Raw genomic sequence first — 27,435 nt, 5'->3', positions numbered from 1 at the left:
TGGTCTTTATTTGCATTTCCCTGATCGCTAGTAATCCTGAGCATTTTTTCATGTGTCTGTTGGCTGTTTGTATTTCTGATTTTGAAAAATGCCTGTTTAAGTCTTTAACCTATTTCTTAACTGGTTGGTTTGTTTTGTTGTTGCTGGGTTTCTTGAGCTCTTTATTTTTTCTGCTTATTAATCCTTTATCAGTTGAATAGTTTGCAAATAATTTCTCTCAGCCTGTCAGTTGCCTCTTTATAATGCTTCTTTTGCAGTGTGGAAGCTTCTCAATTTGATATAAAGCCATTTGTCAATTTTGTCTTTGATTGCCTGTGCCTCTGGGGTCTTTCCCAAGAACTCTTTGCCTATTCCAATGTTTTGCTGGTTTTCCCAATGTTCTATAATAATTTGATGGTATCAGATCATAAATTTAGATCTTTGATCCATTTTGAGTAGATTTTTGTGTAAAGTGTGAGGTAGGGGTCTTGCTTCATACTTCTGCATGTGGAAATCCAGTTTTCCCAGCACCATTTGTTGAAGAGACTGTCCTTGTTCCAGGGATTGATTTGAGCTCCTTTGTCAAAGATAAGGTGGTTGTAGATGCATAGGTTGATTTCTGGAGTTTCTGTTCTGTTCCATTGATCTATCCTTCTGTTTTTGTACCAGTACCAGGCTGTTTTGATTATAACTGTCCTGTAGTATATCTTGAAATTCGGGGTCTCCTGTGTTTCCATATGGATTTCAGCATCATTTTTTCTATATCTGAGAAGAATGTGCTTGGTATTTTGATTGGTATTGCTTTGAATATGTAAATTGCTTTTGGAAATACAGACATTTTGATGATATTGATTCTTTCAAATCATGAATATGGAAGATTTTTACATTTTTGTGTCTTCTATTTTTTCTTTTTTTTAAATATCTGTTTTATTTATGTGAAAGGCAGAGTTATACAGAGGCAGAGATGGAGAGATGGAGAGATGGAAAGAGAGAGAGAGAAAGAGAGAGAGGGAGAGATATCTTTCATCTATTGGTTCATTCCTCCAGATGGCCACAGCAGCCGGAGTTGTGCTGATCCGAAGCCAGGACCCAGAAGTTTCTTCTGGGTCTCCCACATGGGTGCAGGGGCCCAAGGACTTGGGTCTTATTCTGCTAGTTTCCCTGGCCTTAGCAGAGAGCTTGGTCAGAAGTGGAGCAGCCAGAACTTGAACCAGCACCCATATGGGATGTAGACACTGAAGGCAGTGGCTTTACTAGCGCTAGGCCACAGTGCCAGATCCTATTTTTTCTTTAATATTTTGTAATTTTCATTATAGAAATCTTTGATGTCCTTGGGTAAATTTATTTCAAGGTATTTGTTTTTTTGGTAGCTATTGTGAATGAGATTGATCTTAGAAGTGCTTTCTCAGTGGTGGCATTGTCTGTGTATACCAAGACTATTGATTTTTGTGTGTTGATTTTATATCCTGCCATTTTACCAAACTCTTTTATGAGTTCCAGCAGTCTTTTAGTGGAGTCCTTTGGATCCCCTATATTTACAATCGTCTCATCTGCAAATAGGGATAATTTGACTTCCTCCTTGCTAATTTGTATCTCTGATTTTTTTTCTTGTTTAATTTAGGCTCTGGCTAAAACTTCCAGGACTATATTGAATAGCATTGGTAAGAGTGGACATCCTTGTCTGGTTCCAGATCTTAGTGGAAATGCTTACAGCTTTTACCCATTCAATAGGACAGCTGGCTGTGGGTTTTTCATCAGTTGCCTTGATTGTGTTGAGGAATGTTCCTTTTATATCCAATTCACTTAAAGTTTTCATCATGAAAGAATGTTGTACTTTATCACATACTTTCTCTGTATCTATTGAGATAATCATATGGTTTTTGGTCTTCAGTTTGTTAATGTGTTGTATCACATTGATTTGCAAATATTGAACTATCCCTATATACCAGGGATAAATCCCACTTGGTCTGGATAAATCATCTTTCTGATGTGTTGTTGGATTCAATTGGCTAGTATTTTGTAGAGGATTTTTGTGTCTATGTTCATCAGGGAAATTGGTCTGTAGTTCTCTTTCTCTATTGCATCTTTTTCAGGTTTAGGAATTAAGGTGATGCTGGCTTCGTAGAAGGAGTTTGGGAGGATTCCCTCCCTTTCAATTGTTTAAACAGCTTGAGAAGAATTGAAGTTAGTTCTTTAAATGTCTGGTAGAATTCAGTGGTGGAGCCATCCAGTCCTCGGCTTTTTTCTTTGTTGGGAGGGTCTTTGTTTCTGTCAATTTCTGTCTTGGATAGGGTCTTTTTAGGTTTTCTATGTTTTCATGGTTCAATTTAGGTACATTTTATGTGTCTAGGAATTTATCCATTTCTTCTAGGGTTCCCAGTTTGTTGACATACAGCTCTTTGTAGTAATTTTTGATAGTTCTTTTTATTCGTGTGGTATTTGTTGGTACATTTCCTTTTTCATCTCTCATTTGATTTATTTGGGTCTCCCCCACCCTTTTTTGGCTCTTTGGGCCAGTGATGTATCTTTTTTTTTTTTTTTTAAATCCAGCTCTTGACCGGCACCGCGGCTCACTAGGCTAATCCTCCACCTGCGGCGCTGGCACACCAGGTTCTAGTCCTGGTAGGGGCACCGGATTCTGTCCCAGTTGCCCCTTTTCCAGGCCAGCTTTCTGCTGTAGCCAGGGAGTGCAGTGGAGGATGGCCCAAGTACTTGGGCCCTGCACCCCATGGGAGACCAGGAGAAGCACCTGGCTCCTGCCATCGGATCAGCGTGGTGCGCCGGCCGCAGTGTGCCGGCCGCGGCGGCCATTGGAGGGTGAACCAACGGCAAAGGAAGACCTTTCCCTCTGTCTCTCTCTCTCTCACTGTCCACTCTGCCTGTCAAAAAAATCCAGCTCTTCTTTTGCTGATCTTTTGTATGCATTTTTTTGTTTTTGATTTTGTTTATTGTCTAATTTTAATTATTTCTTTTCTCCTACTAATTTTGGTTTTGGCTTGCTGTTGTTTTTCTAGGTCTTTGAAATGTACTTATAGCTCATTTATTTGGTACCTTTCCAATTTCTTAATGTTGGCAACAATTGCTATAAACTTTCCTCTTAACATTGCTTTTGCTATATCCCATAAGTTTTGATATGTTGTATTGTCATCTTCATTTGTTTACAGAAATTTTTTGATTTCTTTTGTGACCCACTGTTCATTCAGGAGTATGTTGTTCAGTTTCTGTATGTTCTAGAGATCCTGAGTTGCTGATTTCCAGCTTCATTGCATTGCGGTCTGAGAAGATACATGGTATGATTTCAGTTTATTTTAATTTGCCAAGACTTTCTTTATGGCCTAGCATGTGGTCAATCCTAGAGAAAGTTCCATGCACAGGTGAGAAGAATGTGTGTTCTACAACTGTAGGATGGAAAGTTCTGTAGGTATCTATTAGGTCCTTTGATCTGTAGTGTCGATTAACTCTGTTGTTTCCTTGCTGATTGTCTGTCTGTTTGATCTGTCCATTGCTGAAAGTGGGGCATCGAAGTCCTCTATTACTATTGTATTGGAGTCTATGTCTCCCTTTAGATCCCTTTGTTGAGATCCCTTTAGATCCCTTTCTTAGGTTCCTTTGTATTCTTTTAAATAGCCAGGTGCCCTGTAATTAGGTGCATATACGTTTATAATAGTTACATCTTCCTATTGAATTGACCCGTTATTCATTACATAGTGCCCTTCTTTGTCTCTTTTAACAATTTTTGTGTTAAAGTCTATTTTGTCTGATATTAGGATGGCTTCACCAACACTTTTCTGGTTTCTGTTGGTATGGAATATCTTTTTCCATCCTTTCACTTTCAGTCTGCATACATCTTTGTTGGTGAGATGTCTTTCTTAAAGCCACCAAATAGATTTTTTTATTCTACTGTGATAAGAATTTTATTGACTTCTTAAGTTAAACAATTCATTAAAAAAAGAAAATAGAATGATTCTTTAAAGTGCTGAGAATGAAAAATAAATTGTCAACTTGGAATTCTACATATGGGAAACATACCCTTTATAAGTGAAGTTTTGATAATAATATTTTAGCAAACAAAAATTGAGAAAAGTTATCTGTAGCAAATTCATATTATAATAAATATTTAGGAAATTCTTCAGCCTGAAAAAAAAGACACCAGAAGGAGACTTGGGTTTATGCGGTAACACAGCACATCAGAAATGGTAAACATGTGGGTGAATATAGAGTACTCTTTCTTGTTTCATTATTTCCTTAAAAAGTAATTTTTAGTTTAGGCAAAGCTAAAAACAATATATTGTGGGATTCAAAATACATGTGTAATTAAAATATATGATAATAGCACAAAATATGGACAAGATGAAAGTGTACTGTTGTAGGTTTCTTTCAGTATATGTGAAGTCATATAATTTGAACTTAGATTGTGATAAGCTAAAAATAACCCCAATAAAATAAACCAGCAAAGGTGAAGAATTTTTATTTTTGCATTTCTAAATCTAACATACTATCCAGTCTAACAAGAGGGAGTGTGGAAGAAAAGGAAACAACAGTGAGATCAATAGAGAACATCCAGTAATATGATAGACTTAGTCCGACTTTGCCAGAATTATATTAAGTGAAAATGTACAAAACACTTCAGTTGAAGTGAAGAGATTATGCACAAGGAAACAGAAAGACTACATAAATGCTGTTTATTTATAAGAGCTGCACTTTAAACATGAAGAAAAGGTAGATTAAAAATAGAAAGGCAGGGGCTGGCATTGTGGCAGAGTGGATAAAGCTGCTGCCTGCAATTCTTGCCTCCCACGTGGGTCTGGTTCATGCCAGAGCTATTCCACTTCTGATCCAGCTCTCTGCTGATGACCTAGAAAAAGCAGCTAAGGATGACCCAATTGTTTGGGCCCCTGCACACACATGGGAGACCCAGATGAAGCTCCTGGCTCCTGGTTTCAACCTGGTGTAGCCTTGACTGTTGTGGCTATTTGGGGAGTGAACCAGCTAATGGAAGATCTCTCTCTCTCTCTCCCTCTCCCTCTCTCTCTCTCTCTCTCTCTCTCTCTGTAACTCTTGACTTCAAATAAAAATGAGTAAACATTAAAAATAGAAAGGCAAAGGAGGATGTAGCATGCAAAATTAATCATCAGAAAACTGATGTTGTGGGCAAATTTGTGTTCCTCCAAAATGTTTATGTCAGAACTCTTAACCACGCTGTGACTATTTGGATATAGGGCCTTCAGGGAGATAATTATGGTTTAAAAAGGCCATAAGAGTGTGGACCTGATCCAACAGAACTGTGTTCTTAAAAGAAGAACAAGTCAATCTCTGTCTCTCTCTCTATGCCTTTCTCTCTCAGCATACCTAGTGGTAAGGCTATGTGAACACCTATCAAGAAGATAGCCATCTGTAAGTCAGCAAGAGAGACCTCACCAGAAACCAAACATGCTGGTGTCTTGATCTTGAACTTGTAGCCTTCAAAATGTAAGAGAATAACTTTCTTTTCTTTAAGCATTTATTTAATGAATGCAAATTTCATTGGTACAACTTAAGGAATATAGTGTTTCTTCCCCCCATACCCACCCTCACACCCAGAATGGGATGGGAGAGGGGGTAGGAGGTGGTATGGGCTTTGTTTTTTAATCCAGTGTGTATCTTTTAACTGGAGAATTGAGGCCGTTTACATTCAAAGTGACTGTTGATAAGTAACAACTTTGCCATTTTCCCATAAATATTCCTATCTTTTACTTTGGATTTCCTTTGTAGTTTTACTGGGAGATTTTCTTCCTTTACCTTCTTTCATGGTGATGACCTTGTTTTTGTGTTTCTGTGTGCAGTACATTCTTAAGCATCTTTTGCAAGGCTGAATGAGTGGTGACAGATTATTTCAATTTCTGTTTGTATGGAAGGTCTTTATTTTACCTTCATTCATAAATGAGAGCTTTGCAGGGTACAGTATTAAGTCTTGTAATATATCTCGCCATTCTCTCCTGGCCTACAGGGTTTCTGATGAGAATTCTGCTGTGAGTCTATTTGGAGATCCTCTGAAAGTAGTCTTGTGTTTCTCTTGTGCACATTTTAGAATATTTTCTTTATGTTTTACTGTAGAGTTTTACTACTATGTGTCGTGGTGAAAATCTTTTCGTGTCATGCTGATTAGGAGTTCTATGTGATTCCTGTATTTGACATCCCTTTCTTTTTTCAAATTAGGGAAATTTTCTGTAATTATGTCACTAAAATGGCCTCTTTATCTCTTTCTATACCTTCAGAAACTCCTAGGACCCGTATTTTGGGTTGTTTGATAGTTTCCCATCAATCTCCAACACTGTTTTTAGTTTTTTAATTTCTTCTTCTTTTCTTTGGTCTGATACTAAAATTTCCAGATTTGTCTTCTATCTTGGATATTCTTTCTTATGCTTCACTGAGTCTGTTCTTAAGGCTTTCCACTGCATTTGTTATTTGATCTATTGAATTCTTCATTTCCAATATTTCACTTTGATTTCTCTTTAAAATCTCAGTTTCAAAGGAAAATTTTTCATTGATGTCATGTATGAATTTCTTTAATTCTTGGATTTGTTTCTGATTACTTCTAAGTAATCCTATAATTAATTTTTAAATTCTATTTCTGGTATTTCTTTAATCTCTTCATCTTCACATTCTAGTATAGAAGTGTTGTTGTGATTCTTTAGTGGTGTCATGTTGTCTTCCTTATTCTTGTTTCTTGAATTGCTATGTTTATTTTTAGGCATTTGTGGAGATACTTGTTTTTGCTTTATTTTTCCCTGTGATGACTTTTATCTTTGGACTATGCCTCCCTGCTTAGTGGAGTGTCTGCTCTTTCAGTGAATACCCAGAAGCATGTGCTGGGTGTGGCCAGGGAGCCCCACTCTGTGCTCCAGGGCAAGACAGTGCCCAAGGTGACACCCAAGTGGGGTGTGTTAAATACTTTCTCTCTCTCAGGATTTATTTATGTATTTGAAAGGCATAATTACAGAGAGGCAGAGAGAGAGAGAGAAAGAAAGAGAGAGAGAGAGGTCTTCTGTCTACTGGTTCACTCCCCAAATGGCTGCAACAGCTGGAGCTGGGCCAATCCGAAGCCAGGAAGTAGAAGTTTCTTCCAGGTCTCCCATGAAGACGCAGGGGCTCAGGGACTTGGGCCATCTTGTACTGCTTTCCCAGGCCATAACAGAGAGCTGGACCTGAAGTGGAGCAGCTGAGACTCGAACTGGTGCCCATATGGGATACTAGCATTGAAGGCAGTGGCTTTACCTGCTACACCACAGCAGTAGCTTCTCTCTTTTTTTTGGTTTAATCAGTTCTGTTGGCATAGTCTTATGCTCACTTTCTCTCCTCCAAGGATGCTAATGCCTGGATGCTAGCCCCAGTGGGTACAATATTAATCTGCACTGCCTCAAGAACCACACCAAGTATCTGTAGTCTTCTGTGTGAGCACAGATCCCACAGCAGTGACCCTCACCAGGGAATCAGGGAGCCCCTAGCGTGTGGAGCCATCCACAGTGACTGCCCGTAGACTCAGCCATACCCCGTGTCCTCCCACGCAGCCACAGTGTTTTCACAGCCCCAGCACACAAGGCTCCCATGGTCATGAGCACCCAGCCCCCTGGCAGTCTCCCGTCCAAACTCAGGTGTCTTTTTTCAGCTGGTTGCTGGGTGTGTGGGCATGAGCTGGCACAGCTGGTATGTGTATCTAAAATGGCACCTGCCCTCTCTTGGGTAGTTACAGGACATTGGTGCCGGGTGGTTGGGAAGAGAGAAACATGTCCCCTCTTCTTTCTTCTAGGTTGGCAGGTGCACTGTATCTTACAGGGCTCCAAGCCCAGCTCAGGCCAGGCTCTTCCCACAGTTTAGCACCGGTGACTTGGGCTGCTGCAGTCCGGTCTCACCTCACTCTCCAAAGCTGGTGCTGAGGCCCTCGGGTGCACTTGTTTGGAAAACCAGACCTCAGTGTCCATTCATGGTGATCCTGATTCTTGTGATTGTGTTTTTGACATCTCCCCTTCCTTTGAGAAGATCATTATTCCAAGAAAATTAATTAAATCCTACACAGAGCCAGACACAACTAAATGCTGGGGCCAAGGCAAATGGGCAGGGAGCTGCCTGTTTTCCATTCCGTCTGCACATGGGTGTTCACACTCACCCCACATTTACACTCACACATGCACTCACACATACACACACGTGAATGCTCACCACATAACACCATCATACTGATATCCATGCTCATACACAATCCAACCTACTGATGCAAGTATGCACATTGATGCATGAACCCATTCCACATATGTATACTTGCACACACACGTCTGCACACATGTGCCTGCACACGCACACCTTCATATACTCCCATATCGCCACAGACTAAAGCATGTGTCCATACTCACACAAATACTTATGCACATGTTCACATCATATCAACACATATGCAAATCCACCTACAAGCACAGAACTCTATGTGTATACTCATAGTCAGTAATTCACTATGTCATATACATACTATGTGCATGTATGCATCACACTGGTGCAAATCCCCTGCCATAACCTATCTGCACACACCCCACAGACACCACACAGATGCGCACTCAGGATTGCAAACACTGAGTACACCTTCCTGGAGCACCCTTCTGTCCTGAGGCCTTCTTGACAGCCAGCCTGCCTTTGTCAGAGTGCTGTGTCCACTGGGGAGAGGCTGAGTGACCTGGCTGTGTAGAGCACCGAGGGTGTGATGTTAGCACTGTTGGACAACCTCTCTCTGATCTCAGTGCCTGGACAGCTCTGTGCTTCCTGCCATTCTCACATTCATTTCAGCCCTAGCTCTACTCTCCCTGGGTTTCTAACCTTTTCCCTAACTTTAGAGTCATAGTTTGGTGTCTAGGATGTTCTCCCCAAATTTTTTCCCAATAAGCAAATGAATAAAGAGATGAAGTAATTAGAGCAGCAGTCTTGGGTAGAGACTGGGTGAGTTTCCATTACAGTGTGTGTGTATCAACTCTTTAATCCTGAAACTGTGGAATTACATGATTAGGAATGCCAAGATAAAAATTGTTGAAGAATTTATTTTCCACACATGCTATATTTTAATTATGATAATATTTTTACTATTCATATTATTTTGAGCATAGAATATATATTCTAAAAGTGCTAACTTAATAATAACATCCTTCTCTCCATCTCTATAAAGATTTGTTACTTAATTGAAAGGCAGAGTTACAGAGAAGTAGAGGCAGAGAGAGAGAAAGGTCTACCATCTGTTGGTTCACTCCCCAGATGACTACAATGGCCGATGCTGGGCCGATCTGAAGCCAGGAGCTTCTTCCAGGTCTCCCATGTGGTTGCAGGGGCCCAAGGACTTGGGCCATCTGCTGCTGCTTTCCCAGGCCACAGCAGGGAGCTGGATCAGAAGTGGAGTAGCTGGAACTGAAACCGGCACCCATATGAGATGCTGGCACTGGAGGTGGTGATTTTACCCACCTCGCCACAGCACTGGCCCATATTTTATATTATTTTAAAAAAAGATTTATTCATTAGAAAGAAAAATCTTCCATCCATGAGTTCATCCCCCAAATGGCAGCTGTGCAGAGGCTGGGCCAAGCTGAGACTGGGAGCCAGGAGCTTCATCCGGGTCTCCCATGTGGAAGGTAGGAGCCCACATACTTAGACCATCTTCTGCTGCTTCCTCAGGTGCATTAGCAGGGTGCCGAATTGGAAGCCAAGCAGCTGGGACTGGAACAGGCAGCTGTATGGAATGCCAGCATTGCTGGTAGAGGTTTAACTGCCCTGTAATGCTGGCCCTTTGTCATCTCTTAAAATTTAAATTAAGGATACATTTAGGATGAGTTTTCACAAAGCTCATTTTACCTTATAGGATCATGCCAGTTAATGCTAGGGAAAACATAACAGAAAATGTTTTCACAAGTCACTGAGTGCACATTTCTGACGTTGAGGAAAGCTCAGTCTCTCACTGCTCGGCCAGCCCCAGGGTACAGGGTGTTGAGGAGGAGAGGGTGAAGAGAGCCAACTGTCTAGCCTGAAATCATCGCTTGTTTATCAGAAGGAACGATGGAGGCTGCGGCTGCCCGGTGCGTTCTGGGCATTTTCACTGAACGGGGTCAACGGCAGCGCCTCGTTTTGTCCTCCTCCTTGTCCCACCTGACGTGCACACGAGAGCATCGCTTTCTTCCCTGCACACAGTGAGTGCCTGCTCAGCGGGGCTCTGCAGCCACACTGTGAGTGAGACCTGTCCTGGCGTCTGCTTCCCCAGGCCCTCACCCCGGGCAGTGGTGAGGTCAGTCGTGGTCAGGTCTGCTTCTCCAGCCCTTCCTGTCAAGGCCCAGACTCAAGTTTCCGTTGTCTTCAGTCTGCGCTTTGCGATCTCATCAGATCAGATGTTTGTAACACTTACCTCTTCCTCACTCCAGAACCGTGGCTTCTCTGAGAGCCCCTCAGATGAGACATAGCAACGTTCTCTGGCTCCCAGCATCGAAATCCTGCTGTAACCCTGCCAGCTCTCCAGCCCTGCCGCATTCCACTGGGCGCTGCTTTGTACCCAGCACACAGCGCAAGGCCCCACACGTGGCAAGTGCTGCAGGAACAGTTTGCCGAAAGGATGAGGTCACTTGAAAACAACTGGACACTGGAAACAGCATTTCAGAGCAAGATAAAGGTGACAGCGTGGTGACGGGCGGTGTTGGTTTCCGTGCATGAAGGATGGAAAACACAGATTTGGAGTTTAGTTGCAAGGTGTTGTGCAGGTTTCTCTCTGGCCCACCAAGTTTCTCCAGTGTAACAAAACCAACAGTTTGTCTCGTGAGACAGCTATAAATTGTGTCACTTGCCCTGACTAGAAAGTGCAAAGTATGAAGGTTGAGAAACTGCACATTGGCTACGCTGGTGCTGTGTCACTGTTTATCTGAGTGGGAGCTGACTATAATATATATTACAAATAGGTTATCTCAGGCCGGCGCCGTGGCTCACTGGGTTAATCCTCCGCCTGCGGTGCTGGCATCTCATATGGGCACCGAGTTCTGGTCCTGGTTTCTCCTCTTCCAGTCCAGCTCTCTGCCGTGGCCCGGGAGGGCAGTGGAGGATGGCCCAAATGCTTGGGCCCTGCACCTGCATGGGAGACCAGGAGGAGGCACCTGGCCGTAGCAGCCATTTGCAGGGTGAACCAGTGGAAGGAAGACCTTTCTGTCTCTCTCTCTCACTGACTGTAACTCTACCTGTCAAATAAATTAAAAAAAATAAGTTATCTCAAAAATTAAAAGAAAAATACGTTACTCTGGATGTGGTTCATTAATTGTGACAAATATACTGAGATGAGATGCTGATGCTGGATGGTGATCAGTATATGGGAATTTCTTGTAATACTACCTCACAGTTTTGAGTTTGTAAATTTGAAACTTTTCTGAAATAAAGTTTAAAAAATTTTAGAAATCCGTTATTTTTTGCCAGGCATCTGCAAGAGATCCAGTCTCAAAACCTCCCCCAGTTCATCTGAATTTCTGTTTTGCTAAAGGAAATGTCAGCATCTGCTTGCCTTGCTGAAACTTTGCCCAGGAACAAATTCTATATAAATTTTAAAAGATTCGCAGGGAAATTTGCTAGGAAGAAGCAGACTGCACCATTAATATTTGTTGGGTGTGAGTTGCATAATTCAGAAAAAAACATTTAAAGAAAAGCATGCACAGCAAGAATTCCTTAATATTCAGGTAAAAATTATGTTACTAATGTATTATTTTAACTGTAATTTATCCTCATTATCATATACTCTAACATAATATATAATTATATAATATATAACTTATTAGTTCTAAGATATTTAACTATGTGACATATAGTCTATAAAACATTAAATGTAAAGTATAAATCATGTTGTGTATACTATATAACAACAGGTCCTACACACTACATACAGCACATATGATATACCGTGTAACATAAATCATGTTATGCATACATGTGCATTTCCAAGTCATTGTACAGGTCTTCACACTGTGATCCTGAGTCACCAGCAATGCATTGTACACTGGCCAGGCAAGTTTCTTCAGCTTGGAAAACGTATATAATGCATGACATGTGCTGTAAAATGTACTCTATAATTAATACAGATGTGGTATAATACACTTTGCACCATATCCTATAATATACATGATATAACATAGGTTAATACAGATAAATACTGTGTGTCTGTTTAGATACATGTTCTTCAAAAACCTCTTGGAAAATGTATGCTATGAAAACTAGGCATTAATTTGAATTTTTTGAACAAAATTATCTTTTAATTTCATTTTCTCAAGAACTTTTGAAGTGGTTTTGTATACTATATAATGTATAGGATGTACACTAACATATAGAGTATTATATATTAAAGCACTTTATATATAAGTAATATATAGATGATGAGTTCAACATCATTACGATGAGGGTCTTTTCCCTGTGTCTTACCTTCTGTCACCAGTTCAGGGATGGAGTTCCTGGTGTGCACTCTGTTGAATGAGACTTGCTGCGAAGGGTGGGTGCACAGCTGCCCTGGTACTTAGAAGCCCCATGGTAGAGGATGCCATGGCCTTTTGCTGTTCTGAGGACAAGGGAACATTCTAGAGGGACGATGGTCGGTCTAAGTCTGCTACGGGAGGCAAGAAGCCAGGTCACCGCAGACCTGCGCTGTCTCCAGTGGATCCTGTCTAGCCTCCTTTCTGATGGCTCCTTAGTCTCTGGATGTCTGTCTTGGTCCCAGCTGGTGGAGGTTTGCAGGGAGAAACGCAATGCAAGGCTCCTTCCAGACTCACCTCGAGGCGCCTGAGCCTGAGGTGGGCCCTGCCATGCACAGGAGGGTGCTGACAGTTCCTGCCTGCAGGGTCTCACGTGCCAGCCTGGCTGCTCAGGGATTTACAGTGTGTGTCACTTATTAGCCTGCTGTAGAGTTCCTGGGTTATGGTGAAAATTCTCTTTGAGATGAATCAGATGCATTTAAACTATACACATTTAAACACAAAATTTTGACATGTTTCAGGAAAATCTTCCGTTGAAGTCATAACATGAGAATCCAGCAGTTATTAGTACAGAGCAGTGTAGTCAGTGGTTCTCCCAGGAGACGGAACTGCTCCAAACCAAACGAATTGGTCATAGTCTCCATAGTGCATGAGGGAAAGAAAGGGCGAGGTGTCCCCTAGCTTGCAAGACGAGGCTCCCGGGCTCCCCTCTGAGCCAAGTTTCTCAGTACCACAGGCCAGGTGTTTTCCTCAGTTCCCTCTTATTGTTTTCAGTGTCTTTTTTTTTTTAAATAAAGATTTATTTATTTATTTGAAAGGCAGAGTTACAGAGAGGCGGGGAGAGAGACACAGAGAGAGAAGGAGAGAGAGAGAGAGAGAAGGAGAGGAGGGAAAGAAGGAGGGAGAGAGGGAGAGAGGTCTTCCATCCACTGGATCACTCCCCAGATCGCCACAATGGCCGGTGCTGTGCCAGTCAGAAGCCAGGAGACAGGAGCCAGGAGCTTCTTTGGGTCTCCTATATGGGTGCAGGTGCCCAAGGACTTGGGCCATCTTCTACTGCTTTTCCAGGCCACAGCAGAGAGCTGGATGGGAAGTGGAGCAGCTGGGACGTGAACCGGCGCCCATATGAGATGCCAGCACTGCAGATGGCTGGCTTTACCTGCTACGCCACAAGTGCTGGCCCCTGTTTTCAGTTTCTGATGATCCAGTTGGAGCGCAGGAAAGGGATGAGCCAGGGAGTGAGAATTCCTGGAGACATCTTGACCTAAGCAACATGGTTTCTGCAGACAGACTTGGACCATGATGTGGTCAGACCTAGTCAGACCTAGTTGGCAGAACTGGAGTGGCAGAGATGATGGTCACTCAGGTGACTCCCTGGTGTGCATCAGGGGTAGCTGGCATAATCAGACACACTGCCCTTGAGAGCAGGGCTCTGCCTGCCCTGTTCCTAAGACCCCTCCTCTCCCCTGAGTACCCTCTTTGAAGTCATTGTCAAGGTTGCCCTTATTCCTTCGAGGGAGCAAGGTCCTTTCTCCAAGAAGTTTCCCCTGCAGCCTTTACCCCATGCCTTGCCCACGGGGCAAGTTCCTGGCACAGGCAAGCACTCTGGAGTGTGTGGTTGAGCCAGTGAATGAGTGACCTAACCAGACTGTGTTAAGGAAGCAGCGACCCAATTATCAGCAGAGGGCGCCACTGAGCCACATAAAGCTCCCAGTGATTTCTCACCTGCTGCCACTGGCTTCCCTCCTTGGAAGACCAAACAACTGGCTCCTAACTAACCTGAAAATGGTTTCCTGTGGCTGATCCAGGACAGGGAGAGCCTGGTAATGTCAGAAACTAACACCTGTGGCCTCCGGTGGTGACTGCATGCCTACTCCTTGAGGATAATCAGGAAAGGATTATAATAGAGGGGAATTTGGTTATCACCTAATAACCCAGAGTTAATGATGATCAGTGTTTTGTGTGGTTTAGGTTTTATTTTGGTCTTTTATCCCATGTCTATATTCATTTTTACCATTGGTGCGTTCTACAGAGCTGTCCTTGGCTTCTTTTCCCACTCACCATTGTGTTCTTGCAAACTGTTTACAGTCGTGTTCACATTGTAAATGCTAACACAGCAGTGCATCCATTGTTTAAGTTTTGTTTGGACTCTCAAGGTGGGCTGAAAGCCGTAGGTGTGTTCTAAAGGCTGTAGGCCCCCCCACAGCATCTCTGTGGGCCAACTTGGTCGGTCCTAAGGAGCAGGGGGCTCTCCCATTAGAGGCAAAGTGCTTTGCTATCAAAGTACTGCATTGTAGAGGTAGATGCAGTCCCAGTTCTCTTCAGAGCAGCCCTCGTGCTGGAAAAGGCACACTGGGCAGGGCCCCCTTCCTGAACCCATCCTGAGGGGCTGAGTAGGGAGTCAGAAAATCCTCAGGAGGTTTTGGTAGAGAAGTGAGGAAAGCCGTCATCTTCCATCCCTCTTCAATTGTCCTCTGAGGTTGTGTGTGTGTGTGTCTCCACACACAATTATCCTGAATTGTTTCAAACGCTGTGCCCTATTTTTACAATGCGAAACTACATCCCCAAAAGATCCATTACAATATGAAGTTGGCAGTCCTCTTGGGTGCATTTTCTGCATATTTGGGGAAATAGTCCTGGCCAACTAATTTCATTTATAGAAAGGGATCTTCATTAAAATATGATGTAATCCCTTGTGTAAACAGTGCTGACAGTTTGTTCTTATTTTTCTCTCTTTTTGGCATTGTTTTCTTTATATAAAATACAGTGCTTCTCTCTTCTTACGTTGCTTTCTTTTTAGAAAACATGTATCCTTTTGATATCTAAGGGTAATCACACTTAGACAAAATAAACTGTTGTGAAAATGATAAAATAATTGAGAAAGGAGTAATTTACGTTTCTTTGGAGTGCATGTGAAGTTTAAAGAATATGTAAAGGTAGCACCCAGCAGATAGAATGTGGATTGATTTAGGAAGTAGACAAGAAACACAAAGCAGCACTGTGCATAAGACTGCACTCCAGTGCCCATCTGTGTGTTCCGGGCAGAAGTGTGGCCCAGTGTGGCCGCTTCTGTGGACCTACCCTTGCCTTGTTTTGTAGTCCGAGATTCTAACCACCGCCCATTCCTTTCTCCGAAGCAAGTGCACCAGAGGGAAATCACCAAGCTGAAGTCTGGATTTGTGAAAGGTTAACATTCCACAATGGAGCTTCAGGATAGTTTTAATGTCTTACTATCTTCTTTTTTGTTTGATTTTTTAATCGCATTTCCTGTGGGTCCATGACAGGATCCAGTGTTTGGGCAAGGTCACCTTCCTTGGTTTCTTACGTGCACTGACTTCAGATCATGTGGGTGTTCTCATTCATACACTCGAGGACCTTCATAGATTTTTGCATCTCATTTTTTCTTGTTAAATCATGAAATGAGGTGTTACTGGACAGCAGTGGACACTTGATCTCAGAGAACAAACTAAGTGGCACTGGACACTTGATTTCAGAGGACAGACTACGTATCTGGTTCTGCCTTCCAGAGAGCTCCTGCAGCAGCAGTCGCCTGTGCTGGTCTCTGCCATGCCCTCTCCCCCACGCCACTGAATACATGTCCTCCCCAAGTAGGGGTCCATCATGCAGCCCTCTACCCTCCAACTTGCAACGCACACTCAGATCCTACACCACAGAGCATGCGTTTCATGATCCGGTTTCCTGTTACCCCACCAGAATGCTGATGAGACTGTGTGAGTTCAGCGGTCTCCAGGACGGGGACCAGGTGGAAGAGCAGGTGTCAGAGGTGGGGTGGCAAAGCTCAGTACCATTCTCCCTGGCCTGCACATACAGAAGGGAGGCGGGGCAGTGGCCTGCTGGGCTACCCCACTGCACTTGGAGTCAGAGCATCCTTGGCCTGGCAATGCTCAGGAGGTGGGCTGCTTCTGTTCCAAAGCGGAGCGGAGCACAGTGTTGGTGGGGAAAGCAGCTGAGTCGTGTTTATGAATTTCCCAGGAGCCAGCAGGCCCTGGTCCTTCCTGTTAGTTCCAGAGACTCTACCAGGTGCTCTTAGGAAACGTGTGTGTGTCCCTCTGAACACAGCACAATCAAGTAGTTAACTCATGTCCAAGTTTTGGATGTTAGAACCAAACCATTCTTTTTTTCCCTCCATTTTGAAGATGCGATGGACATGGAAAAATATGGTAACTAAAATAATCCTTTAATAAAGAGTTGGATGCTTTAAGTCCAAAATCAGAAGAATTCAAGAAAATATTTTATTTAGTATTTTAAATACATGTTATTTTTTAAATTTTCAAGTAAAGGAGTCAAACAGTGCAATAATATAACAATGAAATTGAAATAAACATGAAAGAGTGGAAAGATAGTGAACAATATGATAAGATCTACATATAACCTTCAGAGGCTAACAAATGCTTCCTTTGTTCTCTGCATAGAATCTAAAATTTTTTGCATGGTCTATTAAAAGCCATATGTTTATTCAGGTACAATTTGTTAACAAATGCCTAAATTAAATGCACAGTTTTTGTTGTATGGTTCCTGCTCCCAGCCCCCTGGATTTTGCTGGCTGTATCTTCCTGGCAGGTCTCACCTCGGGTTAACTGGCTCACGTCAGCCTTGGCTTCTGCTCTTTAATTACCTTTGCCTGTCAATCAGGAATCCAAGGCGTGTAGTTGATGGTAGTACAGCGATAGTTTCACATTTTATAAAATGTGAAAATCTCCAAGGAAAAAGTATTTCCAAGAAAATATAAATGTCAAGAGTTAACTCAGGGTGTGGGTTAATAGATGTAATTAAGGAAGGAGATAAAATTTACCTGCCCAAATGCCTTGATGGGGGGCAGGTGTGCTGCAGCAGGTTGGGCCTCTGTTTGAGCTTGCCATGCTAACATCCCAGAGTAGAACACCAAATACCGGTTAGGGTCCCAGCTGCTCTGCTGCAGATTCCGCTCCTTGCTAACGTACCTGGGAAGGCAGTGGAAGATGTTCCAAGTGTTGGGCTCCTGCTACTCATGTGGGAGACCCGGATGGAGTTCCTGGGCTCTGGCCCAGACCTGGCAGTTGTGGGCATTTGGGGAGTGAATCAGTGGATGAAAGATCTGTCTTTCCCTGTCTTTCTTGCTTGGTCTTTCTAGTAAATAAGCAAGTCTTTAGAAGAAAGCTTCTTCCCCAAGTATTAAAGAGGAAAAAGAAGTTTTCCTTCACCAGTGTTATTTATCAGTGCCCTGGAGGTTCCAACACCTGCAATACACAAAAGATGCAAATGTGAAAGGGTAACTCATCATTCTATGAAGATGATGGGCTGGTTTTTGATCATTGATTGGCAACCAGAAACCCACTTGACATGCATATGATTTAGGTAAAGCCATTGACCTGAAGTGAGCGTGTAAAAAGCAGCAGCCACGAGGCGTAGAGAACACACACTCTGAATCCTGGGCTGCCATTGCTCTGTCTAGTGTCAAAACATCTTCACTAGGGGAGCTCTGTACTATCCTTGTAATTTTTTTAAGTTGGTAATTATTGAAACATTTAAATGCACAAAAGAAGCTAGGTGCATGCTTATAATCCAGCACTGATGCCAGTGGTGGAAGGGAAGTCCCTGTGTGCATGGCTATTCGCCTGGGAGGAGGAGCTGTCCTCAAGGTCTTTGCCCAGCTGGTCACCAGGTCACATCAGAATGGAGAAGCCAAGTCACCCCGCGTCGTCATTGCTTCAGGTTTCCCAGCACCGGAAGCAAGTGCTCATTCATGAGATTGCAAAGAAGACATGAAAGGAAGTAGGAGTCTAGAGCATGCACTGTGGGAAGTGAAGCTCCCTCATAGACACCCAGGTTTAGGGGCACCTAGAGTCAACTCCATTGCCTTTGGGGTGGTAGACCCTAAGGGTCCCCTTGATAACTGTGCATTTGTTAGGTGTTATGTACTGATATGTGTTATGTGTACTGTATGTGTTATGTACTTGATAACTGTGCGTGAGTTATGTACTGTGTATGTGTTATGTAGGGTACTGCTTCCCTGCCGAGGAACTAACTGGGGGTGGTGTTAGCCGTCACAAAGCACACCGAACACCAGAGTAAGGGAAAAGGTTTATTGGGGAAAACTCAGTAGACCGGAGGGAAGGGGCGAAGAGGGAAAAAGAGAGAAGGAGACTGAAAGAGAGAGAGACAGAGAGGAGAGAGAAGAGAGATGAGAGGAGGAGAGGAGCCGAGAGAGAGACAAGAGAGCACATGTTCAGGAACAGGCCCTTTTAAAACTTTGCCTGAGGGCGGGCAGGGAAGCAGGAGCAGCGAATCCCATTAGGATGGGGGTGGAACTTGACAACAGTGGTTGGGCCATGTGGCTACGAGGCTTCCAGCAATGGCGGCAGGGGCTAGAGCTTGGGATGTAAATCAGGGTGTAGATCGCGCCATAGATAAAACTGCACTGGTGGGACATAGCCGTCACGGCTTCTGTTGGCACCTTTCCTGATGGCTGATTCTGGGGCTACTCGTGGTCTCCAAGCACAGTGCTCCTGTGTCTGCAGGAAGAGGGGCCTTGTGATTAAGCCTGTCTAAAGTTTCCAGTTTTAAGATTTTAGAAGAATGAAGCAGAGGGAAGGGGAACCTGGCAGACTTCATAAATTGCCACATCACTTTCATGTCACTTCAGCCTTACAGAATGCGCACAGCTCTCTGCAGAGCACAAATCATAAACCATTCTGGGAACCGCGAGGTCAGCTCTGCTCATATTGCCTGGGATGAGATCAGCCTTCCTAAACCATCAGTGTTCCTGGTGTGAGCCTTTTCTCCAGAATAAGCGGTTTAACGGACAACCTCGTGGGTGGTTAGCAGTTTGCTAAAGGTTGGGAGGGAATGAGCCCCTTGCCTGCCTCTGTGGAACTCAGCTCACTAAAACCAGCAGGGCAGCCTCTTGTGTAAGGAAGAGAACCCAATGCCCAGCTGACACAGAGGAGGAGGCAGGCCTGACTGATTCTGACCCCTCTGTTCTCCAAGAGAAATGAGATCTCTGACTCCATTCTCATGATGACTTGCAGGCCTGAGGGTGGTGGATCTGGGGAGGAGGACAGAGAATTCAGCTAATTCTGTAATGCTGCTGTCCTCCACACATGGCCCCCTTGTTGTATCACACCTTGTGGTTTGGCACAGAAAGTGTTTTGGGAAAACAGCAGCGGAGAAATTATTGTTACCTCGGTTCTTTGTCTCACATGGAAGAATTTCCAAGCAGACAGCAAAGAGATTTAAAAGGATTTATTCGAATCAAAGACCTTGAGCCAGAGCAGCATGGAGGAGGGCTTCAAAGAGAGGAAAGAACCCAAAGGGGTTGGTGGTAATGGGGTTTTTAAGTACAAAGGAAAAAAACTTGACGATCAGATTGACATTCAGTTACCAGGAGGGGACAAAACCCATCAGAAGACCTCATTTACAATTCTCCATGCTGCCTGGCCTGCCCTTGTAAAAACAAGAAAACATCTAGAAGGGTGGGATAGGTAACTTGTTGTCTTTTTTTTAATATTATTTTTCTTTTAAATATTTATTTATTTTTTTGAAAGAGTTATGCAGAGAGAAGAGAGAGAGAAAGAGAGAGAAAGGTCTTCCATCCGCTGGGTCACTCCCCAATTGGCCGCAATAGTTGCAGCTTCGCCAATCCAAAGCCAGGAACCAGGAGCCTCCTCCGGGTCTCCCATGCGGGTGCAGAGGTCCAAGGACTTGGGCCATCTTGTACTGCTTTCCCAAGCCATAGCAGAGAGCTAGATGGGAAGTGGAGCAACCGGGACTAGAACCGGCACCCACATGGGATGCCAGCACTGCAAGTGGCAGCTTCAACGTGTTAAGCCACAGCGTTGGCCCCAGGTAACTTGTTTTCACAATCAGCTGTGAGCTCAGGAAGAGCTCCCTTGATATGCTCATGGTAAATTTGGAGATTCTGGAGGAAGGAGGGCAGCCTGTTTGTTCTTCCCCATTTTGGGGAAGGAAGCAGATATTTTACACCCCAAATTCCAGTGGGATCCCCTGCCCATTAACCCATCTGGCTCCTCTCCCTGTTCCTGTCCCTCCCCCGTCCCTCCCCCTCCCTCTCTAGTTCCTCCAGATGTCAGTGCATAGAGACTGGGAATCACAGACTGCTGCCCTTTCACACTGAAGATGCGCCAGGCTCATGCAGCTTCACACCAAGGTCTGGCTTCGGATGTGCCTTTTTATCTTCAGATCCTCACTTTTGCAATCTGTGGCCCCAGGGACAATGTTTTGGGTTCATGTTTTAGTTTAGGGAATTAACACTGATAAGTAAGACACACTTAGGAGAATTTTCCTCACAGGAAGTTCTGGGGTGGCACTGGAGGGTCTTGACACAGCCTGCGATTTCCCATCTCACTCTGAAGCTCTTCCCCGTAAGACAAGTGCAGGCTCAGGCACAGAGCCCGGGGCAGCTTTGTTAGGACTTACTTTGGCTTCTTGTAATCGGCTTCTGTTTGATGATCCAGGTGACACCGTAGTCAGGGCTTTATCTGCCTTCAGTGTCACATTTTCTGTGGAGCGTTTGGATTCCTGCCTTAGATGCTGCATAAAATGTGTTTCCAGTGTCTTTAAAAGAAGTGTATTTTGGAGTGGGGACTTGTGATTCCTCTCAGCTCAAGTGCCCTGGGCATGTGTTCTTCCTCCTTGCCAACATGAGACAGAGTGCCATGTTTGCTCCCATGTTCAGCTGTGCACAGGCTCCCTCCGTAGCAGGCAGCTGATGACAACCTGACCTCGAACAATGCCAGCTGCGTGTCGCCTGCTGTCACAGAAGTGCCATACACTGGCGTGAACGCTGAGGACAGCTGGGCATTGCTCCCTGAAGATGTGGTCCAAGTGCAAATTAGGGATGAGGTATCTAGCCAAGAGTTTCAAATCCCATTAGTCCTCAAATTTGAGATTCTCTTCTTTTGGGAGATGTGGCTTCAGGGTTCATTAGAAACACACGTTTTGTGCCTCTGAAGCCAATGCCCCACATCCATGCTGTAGACTTTCAGCTGCCTTCTAAAAAAAAGTCCTGTTTGTTTTCAGCTGTGTTTAGACTGTTGCTTGAATTTATGAAGTTCTGATTTCCTTTGCCCATGGAAGCGTACACGCTCTCAGCAGATAGATGGCTTGTCGCGCACATCTCTGTTGTGTCTGTCTCATAAACACTTCTCTGGCAGAGCTTGATAGTGTTCCAACTGGCGTCGCTTATCATTGCAGTTTCAGTGGTTTTCACAGAATGTCCTGTGGCTACTAGATACCAGACCCACCCTCATTTCCATTTCAAAGCCCTTTACACATGTGGACAAAGGATGTCTTCAAGGCAAACCAAAGGAACAGGTGGAGCCCAGATGAAGATCACTGGAGCCACCTGGACTGTGGAGCTGTCTGAGAGACACGCCCTCTCCTGCAAACCTAAGTTCAGGCAAGGAGACAGCCGCCTTACCAGTGAGGAGGCCGCTCTGCAATTACAGAGCCATTGAGAGATGTGGTTCAAACAGATCTGAAATTCAGCTGGGTTACTCAGGTCAGCCTTTGTTTTATTTTCTCTGTTTTATCTCTCTCTCTCTTTTTAAAGATTTATTTATTTGAAAGAGTTACAGAGAGAAGTAGAGACAGAGAGAGAGGTCTTCCATCCACTGGTTCACTCCCCAGATGACCGCAGTGGCTGGAGCTGTGCTGATCCGAAGCCAGGACCCAGGAGCTTCTTCTGGGTCCCCCACGCGGGTGCAGGGGCCCAAGCACTAGGGTCATCTTCTACTGCTTTCCCATGCCATAGCAGAGAGCTGGATCAGAAGAGGAGCAGCTGGGACTAGAACCAGCACCCATATGGGGTGCCGGCACTTCAGGCCAGGGCTCTAACCTGCTGTGCCACAGCACTGGCCCCGGTTTTTGTTTTTGTTAAAGATTTATTTGTTTATTTGAAAATCAGAGTTGGAGAGAGAGAGAAAGAGAGAAAGAGAGAGAAAAAGATCGATCTCTGTTTGCTGGTTCACCCCCTAGATGGCTGCAATGTCCAGGGCTGAGCGAGGATGAAGCCAGGAGCAGGAGCCTCATCCATGTCTCCCACGTGGGTGCAGGGGCCCAAGCATTTGAACCATCTGCTGCTGCTTTTCCCAGGCCATTAGCAAGGAGCTGGATCAAAAGTGGGGCAGCCAGGATAGGAACCGTTGACCATATGGGATGCCAGTGTCAAGGCCAGCAGATTTTCGCACTGTACCACAACGCCTGTCTCAGCCTAGTTCATTGTTAAGGATAACAATAATTATCACAAGGCAATTGCTTTTATTTTGTTAGATTTATTAATTGTATAATCAGACTTACATTTGGAACTTAAAGGCCTTAGGAAAAGTCATTTTTAGTTTATCATTCTTGGTACTTGGATATTGATTTATAACTCAATTAGCTGTAATTAGTCCTCTTTTTGTGTGTTTCTAACACATAAAAATATACACCAACATAAGTTAAAGTAAAGCATTTGGATTCATTTAAAGTAAAATGCCAGATTATCAGAGGATTTTATATCAGGGAATGGCGACTGGGTTTGAGATGTTCCGACTGCTAAATGGAAGATGAATCTGAGGTAGGGGCAGCTGGAAAAACAGACATGAGTCAGGAGGCCATCGGAGCCGGTAGACAGGGATGACAGTGGCATGCATCCAAGGTGGAACTTGGCTGAACCTGAGTAACAAAGCAGATAGTTGCCCCAGTTTTCCCCTTGAGCCTCCAGATGGATGCAGATAGCGAGGTGGGCAGCCCGAGGCAGCATCACCTTTGCATCCTCCCTGTCTTTTGGACACCATTAACAGTGCAAAGCCAGCCTGGGTGGTCCCGGGCATTTGTGGGGGGTTCAGGGTGGGCTGGTGAATTCCATGACGGGGGCCTGGGCCAGGGTCCTCCTTCTTTGCTGCCCTGTCATCTTCTGGGGATTTCTGCCGTTTTCCTAGCTGTCTTTGTTGTAGCCCTGGCAGGGAAAGGGAAGTGGATGTCTGAGGACCCCAGCTTCCTGCAGAGGAAGCTGAGTCTGTGTCCTCTGATGAGTGGCCGTGTGCCCAGCCACACGTTCAGGGTCGCTCTAATTGGATTTCTCAGGGCCACTCAGCAACCCTTGTCCCAACACCTAGTGCAGATGCAGGGTAGACAGTCTCTGAAAGCTGCAGTGTCAGGTCGGAGAAACACAGATGTTAATTCATGACACTGAAGATAAAGGAATTTAGTGAGATTGGAGATTATCCATGACTTGTCTCTTGCAACTTGCTTTGGATACCAGTGTCACTTTCTGTGCATCACAGATACCCTTTGGTGAAAAGATGTGTGTTCTCTACTCCCAAGCCCAGAACTTGTGAGCTTTGGCTCTCCCGTGATGGGGGGTACCCGCCCGTGTGAAGGCAAGCTGTGGTCATTCAGTAACCCCTCACCTCTGCACCTGGGGCCCTGCGGAAGTCAGCAGATGAACATGTAATGAGAGATCAAGGGACTTACAGGACACTAGGATTTGAAATAGTAGAATCATAAAGGGCAGTTTGGAGAAAATAATGGGGAGAGTACAAGTTTATGTCCCTATGTTAATCCATCTTAACTTATTTTTTGCATAATTATTAGAGGATGGGAATAATAAAGACCTAAAAATTAGGCCAAAGCCAGATTCCTTAAATGTCTGGAGGGCATCTGCTGAGTGATGGTGATTGCCTTCCAGAGAAGACTGGCTTTGGGTCTTGAGGCCCTGACCCCTTGCACCCCAGGAGAGTGGGAGAGAAAGCTTCTTAGTCACTGCCGGGACTCTGGGGACATCTTCACAGGCACTGGGAGGTCTCAGCTGGCCTGAGCACAGTCAAAGCAGTGGGTTCAGCCTCTTCAGTGGGTCAGGAGGACAGCTCAGGTAAGCTGCCATGTGCAGGAGGCTTACCTTTCCCATCAGCACCCAGAGGGAGGCCATCTAGTAGGAGTCCCTGTTGGCCTAATTCAGTCGAGGTGCCCAAGAGGGAAAGACTCTTGAGAGGAGTCAGCAGCCAGAGAGCACAGCAGAGTCAGGCTCCCTGACATCAGAGCAGGTTGAAAGGCAGGATTAGCCAGCGCCACGGCTCACTAGGCTAATCCTCCGCCTAGCGGCGCTGGCACACCAGGTTCTAGTCCCGGTCGGGGCACCTGATTCTGTTCCGGTTGCCCCTCTTCCAGGCAATCTCTCTGCTGTGGCCAGGGAGTGCAGTGCAGGATGGCCCAAGTGCTTGGGCCCTGCACCCCATGGGAGACCAGGAGAAGCACCTGGCTCCTGCCATTGGATCAGCGCGGTGCGCCGGCTGCAGCACGCCGGCCGCAGCGGCCATTGGAGGGTGAACCAACGGCAAAAGGAAGACCTTTCTCTCTGTCTGTCTCTCTCTCACTGTCCACTCTGCCTGTCAAAAAAAAAAAAAAAAAAAAAAAAAAGGCAGGATTAGCTCACGACTCAGAAACGGATGGAATGGTCCCCCATGATAATGCCGTGGAAGCTGCTTATCTCTGGGACAGCACCCTCCATTCAACTTAGTTTCCCAGGGAGCAGAATGTGTTTCAGAGCAAGCTGGAGCGAGATGACCCAGGTTAAATCCCAGCTTGGCCCTTCACTGGCTGGGTTGCCCAAGATGAATAAATTGCTTTGTTTATCGCTACCTCGGTTTTCTCAGCTGTGAAACGTGGGTGATAAGAGTACCCAGTTTGTAGGGCTGTTGGAAGGATTCAGAAGGCTGACGTGCTTAATTGTGTTTGGTACATTTTAGCACTTGATGTCTATTATACAGTATTATTAAAAATATGTTTTAAAGGTTTATTTATTTATTTGAAAGACAGAGAGAGGCAGAGAGAGAAAGAGGGAGGTCTTCCATCTGCTGGTTCACTCCCCAAGTAGCTGCGAGGGCCAGAGCTGGGCAGATCCGAAACCAGGAGCCAGGAGTTTCTTCTAGGTCACACATGAGGGTTCAGGGGCACAAGGAATTGGGCCAACTTCTGCTGCCGTCCCAGGCCATAATAGAGAGCTGGATCAGAAGTGGAGCAGCCAGGACATGAACTGGTGCCCATATGGGATGCTAGCACTGCAGGCAGCAGCTTTACTTACTACGCCACAGCACTGACTTCCTAAAATCATTTTTATACATAATAATCTCTAGACTCTTTTTAGGGTATCCCATAAAACTAAGAAATTCAAAGAAAATATGTAAGGGATTGACCAAAAATTTATTAAGTGAATTTTTTTGCCTCTTATAAAAGTTAGAGGAAGCTGTGGAACTTGGGAGTTGTCTGTATCAAAGCCAACAACTTGATTTATAATGTGTAAAATTAGGATGAGTTGATAGATGGATAGAGGAATAAATAGATGAGCTGATATATGATCAGGCAAATAAGGCGAAAATTAGTAAAAATAAGTATAACTTAGGTGCTGGTTGTATGGATATTTCCTGTATGAGTCTTCAACTTGTCTTTGTTTTAAAAAGTTGGTTAAAAAAGTAACCAAGAAGGTACTTCATAGGCCAAATAAATGCTTGACCTCACTGAGGTGAGTAGTTCATGGTTTCAACTACAGGAGAGTTGCAAGAAAAATGGTTTCTGTTAGAAAATGTGTGTAAATAAAATACTATTGTGAGGCATTCGTTTTTGGATCAGGAAAATGAGCTGTGGTCAGCACCAAGGACAGTGGTGGCCCACAAAGGTGACCCAGTCCCTGCACTGGAAGCCATGTCGCCTTTACAGTGAAAGCACTTGATGATCTTTCAACTGAATTTTGTCTTCCTTTGTAATAGAAATACTTCAACAACTATTCGTTCAACTTGCACTACATAAATATAAATATAAATAAAATGGTAATAAATAGTAATAATAGTAAGTGCAATATATTTAAACATATCAAAAAATAGTTGCTGTGCTACACATAGTAATAATAATGACTTGTGCATATTTGTATAAAGTGTAATAAAATATACATTTAATTCTATATAGTGATAATTATTTTGTATTTAAATATGACAACTATATTACATAATTATATGGTGGTATAAATATGTGATATGTATATAAAATAAATGTAAAATAACTGTATTCTTAGAATTTTAAGCTGGTCAGATACTTAAGTGGAAACATTTTAAATACCATCCATTTAATTGCAGATATCAGATGTTTCTTGTCATTATCCTTTTGTCCGTGTATCCTAAAATTTCTCTTGGGATCTTCTCATGTAATTATTTTTAAATAACATGAAGTGATTTGGGAAAAGGACTTGAGGGTCATATCAGGATTTAAAGTTATTGCCAACAACTTCAGAAATTATGATATTATGAAACTCTTCTTAGTTAGAACTGTTTTTTTAAATGTCCTGAAGAGATGTTTTGCTAAGTCATTGGAGAATAGATTTGTTTTTAATTTATATGAAGTTGTAGCATGATTTTTCTTTTCCATAAGTTGACTTTTTCCCTTTAGGTTGCCTTTGAAGATCTCCCACCTTCTGAACTTACAGAAAAGAACAACCAAATCTGTTTATATCAGAAAATAAGAAAAGAACAACAAAGTAAATGAATTACCTTCTTCAGTTTGCTGGAAGGTCACTGTGTCCCACTTTGATATTTCCTTAATCTTTAATTTATCTGGATGCCAAGCAAACTCTGGCTGGGACTCTGCATCACTGAAATCCAAGCCAGTGCAGTGGGCCAGACAGACGGTTAAAATTAAATCTGAGTAGAACACTCAGTGGTTGCCAAGGGACAGGGTCTGGGCTGGGGGTCAGACGTGACACAAAGCAGGGCCTTTGCGGCGATGGAACAGTTCTGCTCCTTGGTTGTGCTGGTGGCATATGTGGGGTCAGATTGTAATGGACTGTACTCACAGAGACATGCACACAAACATATACACACAATAATACACACAGACACAGGCACATGCACACATGTGCACACATATACCATGAACACAACGTTCGTGTGTACATACACTGATACATGCTATAAAT

General features: G+C 43.9%; 1 protein-coding gene across 5 annotated transcripts in view; it reads left to right on the top strand.

Annotated features, from left to right (window-relative positions):
* The window catches only part of LOC108175626 (uncharacterized), a 123,476-nt gene that overhangs the window by 43,563 nt on the left and 52,478 nt on the right, over nucleotides 1–27,435 (top strand). For 2 of the 5 annotated variants that reach the window (XM_089313304.1, XM_089313303.1), the window contains one exon: nucleotides 10,401–10,645. The exons of the other annotated variants lie outside the window; for them this stretch is intronic. Coding sequence is in view for 1 of the 2 variants with exons in the window: in XM_089313303.1 (XP_089169429.1) it covers nucleotides 10,401–10,439 (39 nt within the window). In the remaining variant the exon portion in view is untranslated. The remainder of the gene's footprint in view (nucleotides 1–10,400; nucleotides 10,646–27,435) is intronic. 5 annotated transcript variants of the gene reach the window in all.

The sequence above is a fragment of the Oryctolagus cuniculus genome, chromosome 14, assembly GCF_051225735.1.
Source record: "Oryctolagus cuniculus isolate XC-2025 breed Fujian yellow rabbit chromosome 14, ASM5122573v1, whole genome shotgun sequence".
NCBI classification, from domain to species: domain Eukaryota; kingdom Metazoa; phylum Chordata; class Mammalia; order Lagomorpha; family Leporidae; genus Oryctolagus; species Oryctolagus cuniculus.
Note: the sequence above shows the minus strand (reverse complement) of the source record. Positions and strands in the feature narration are given on the sequence as shown.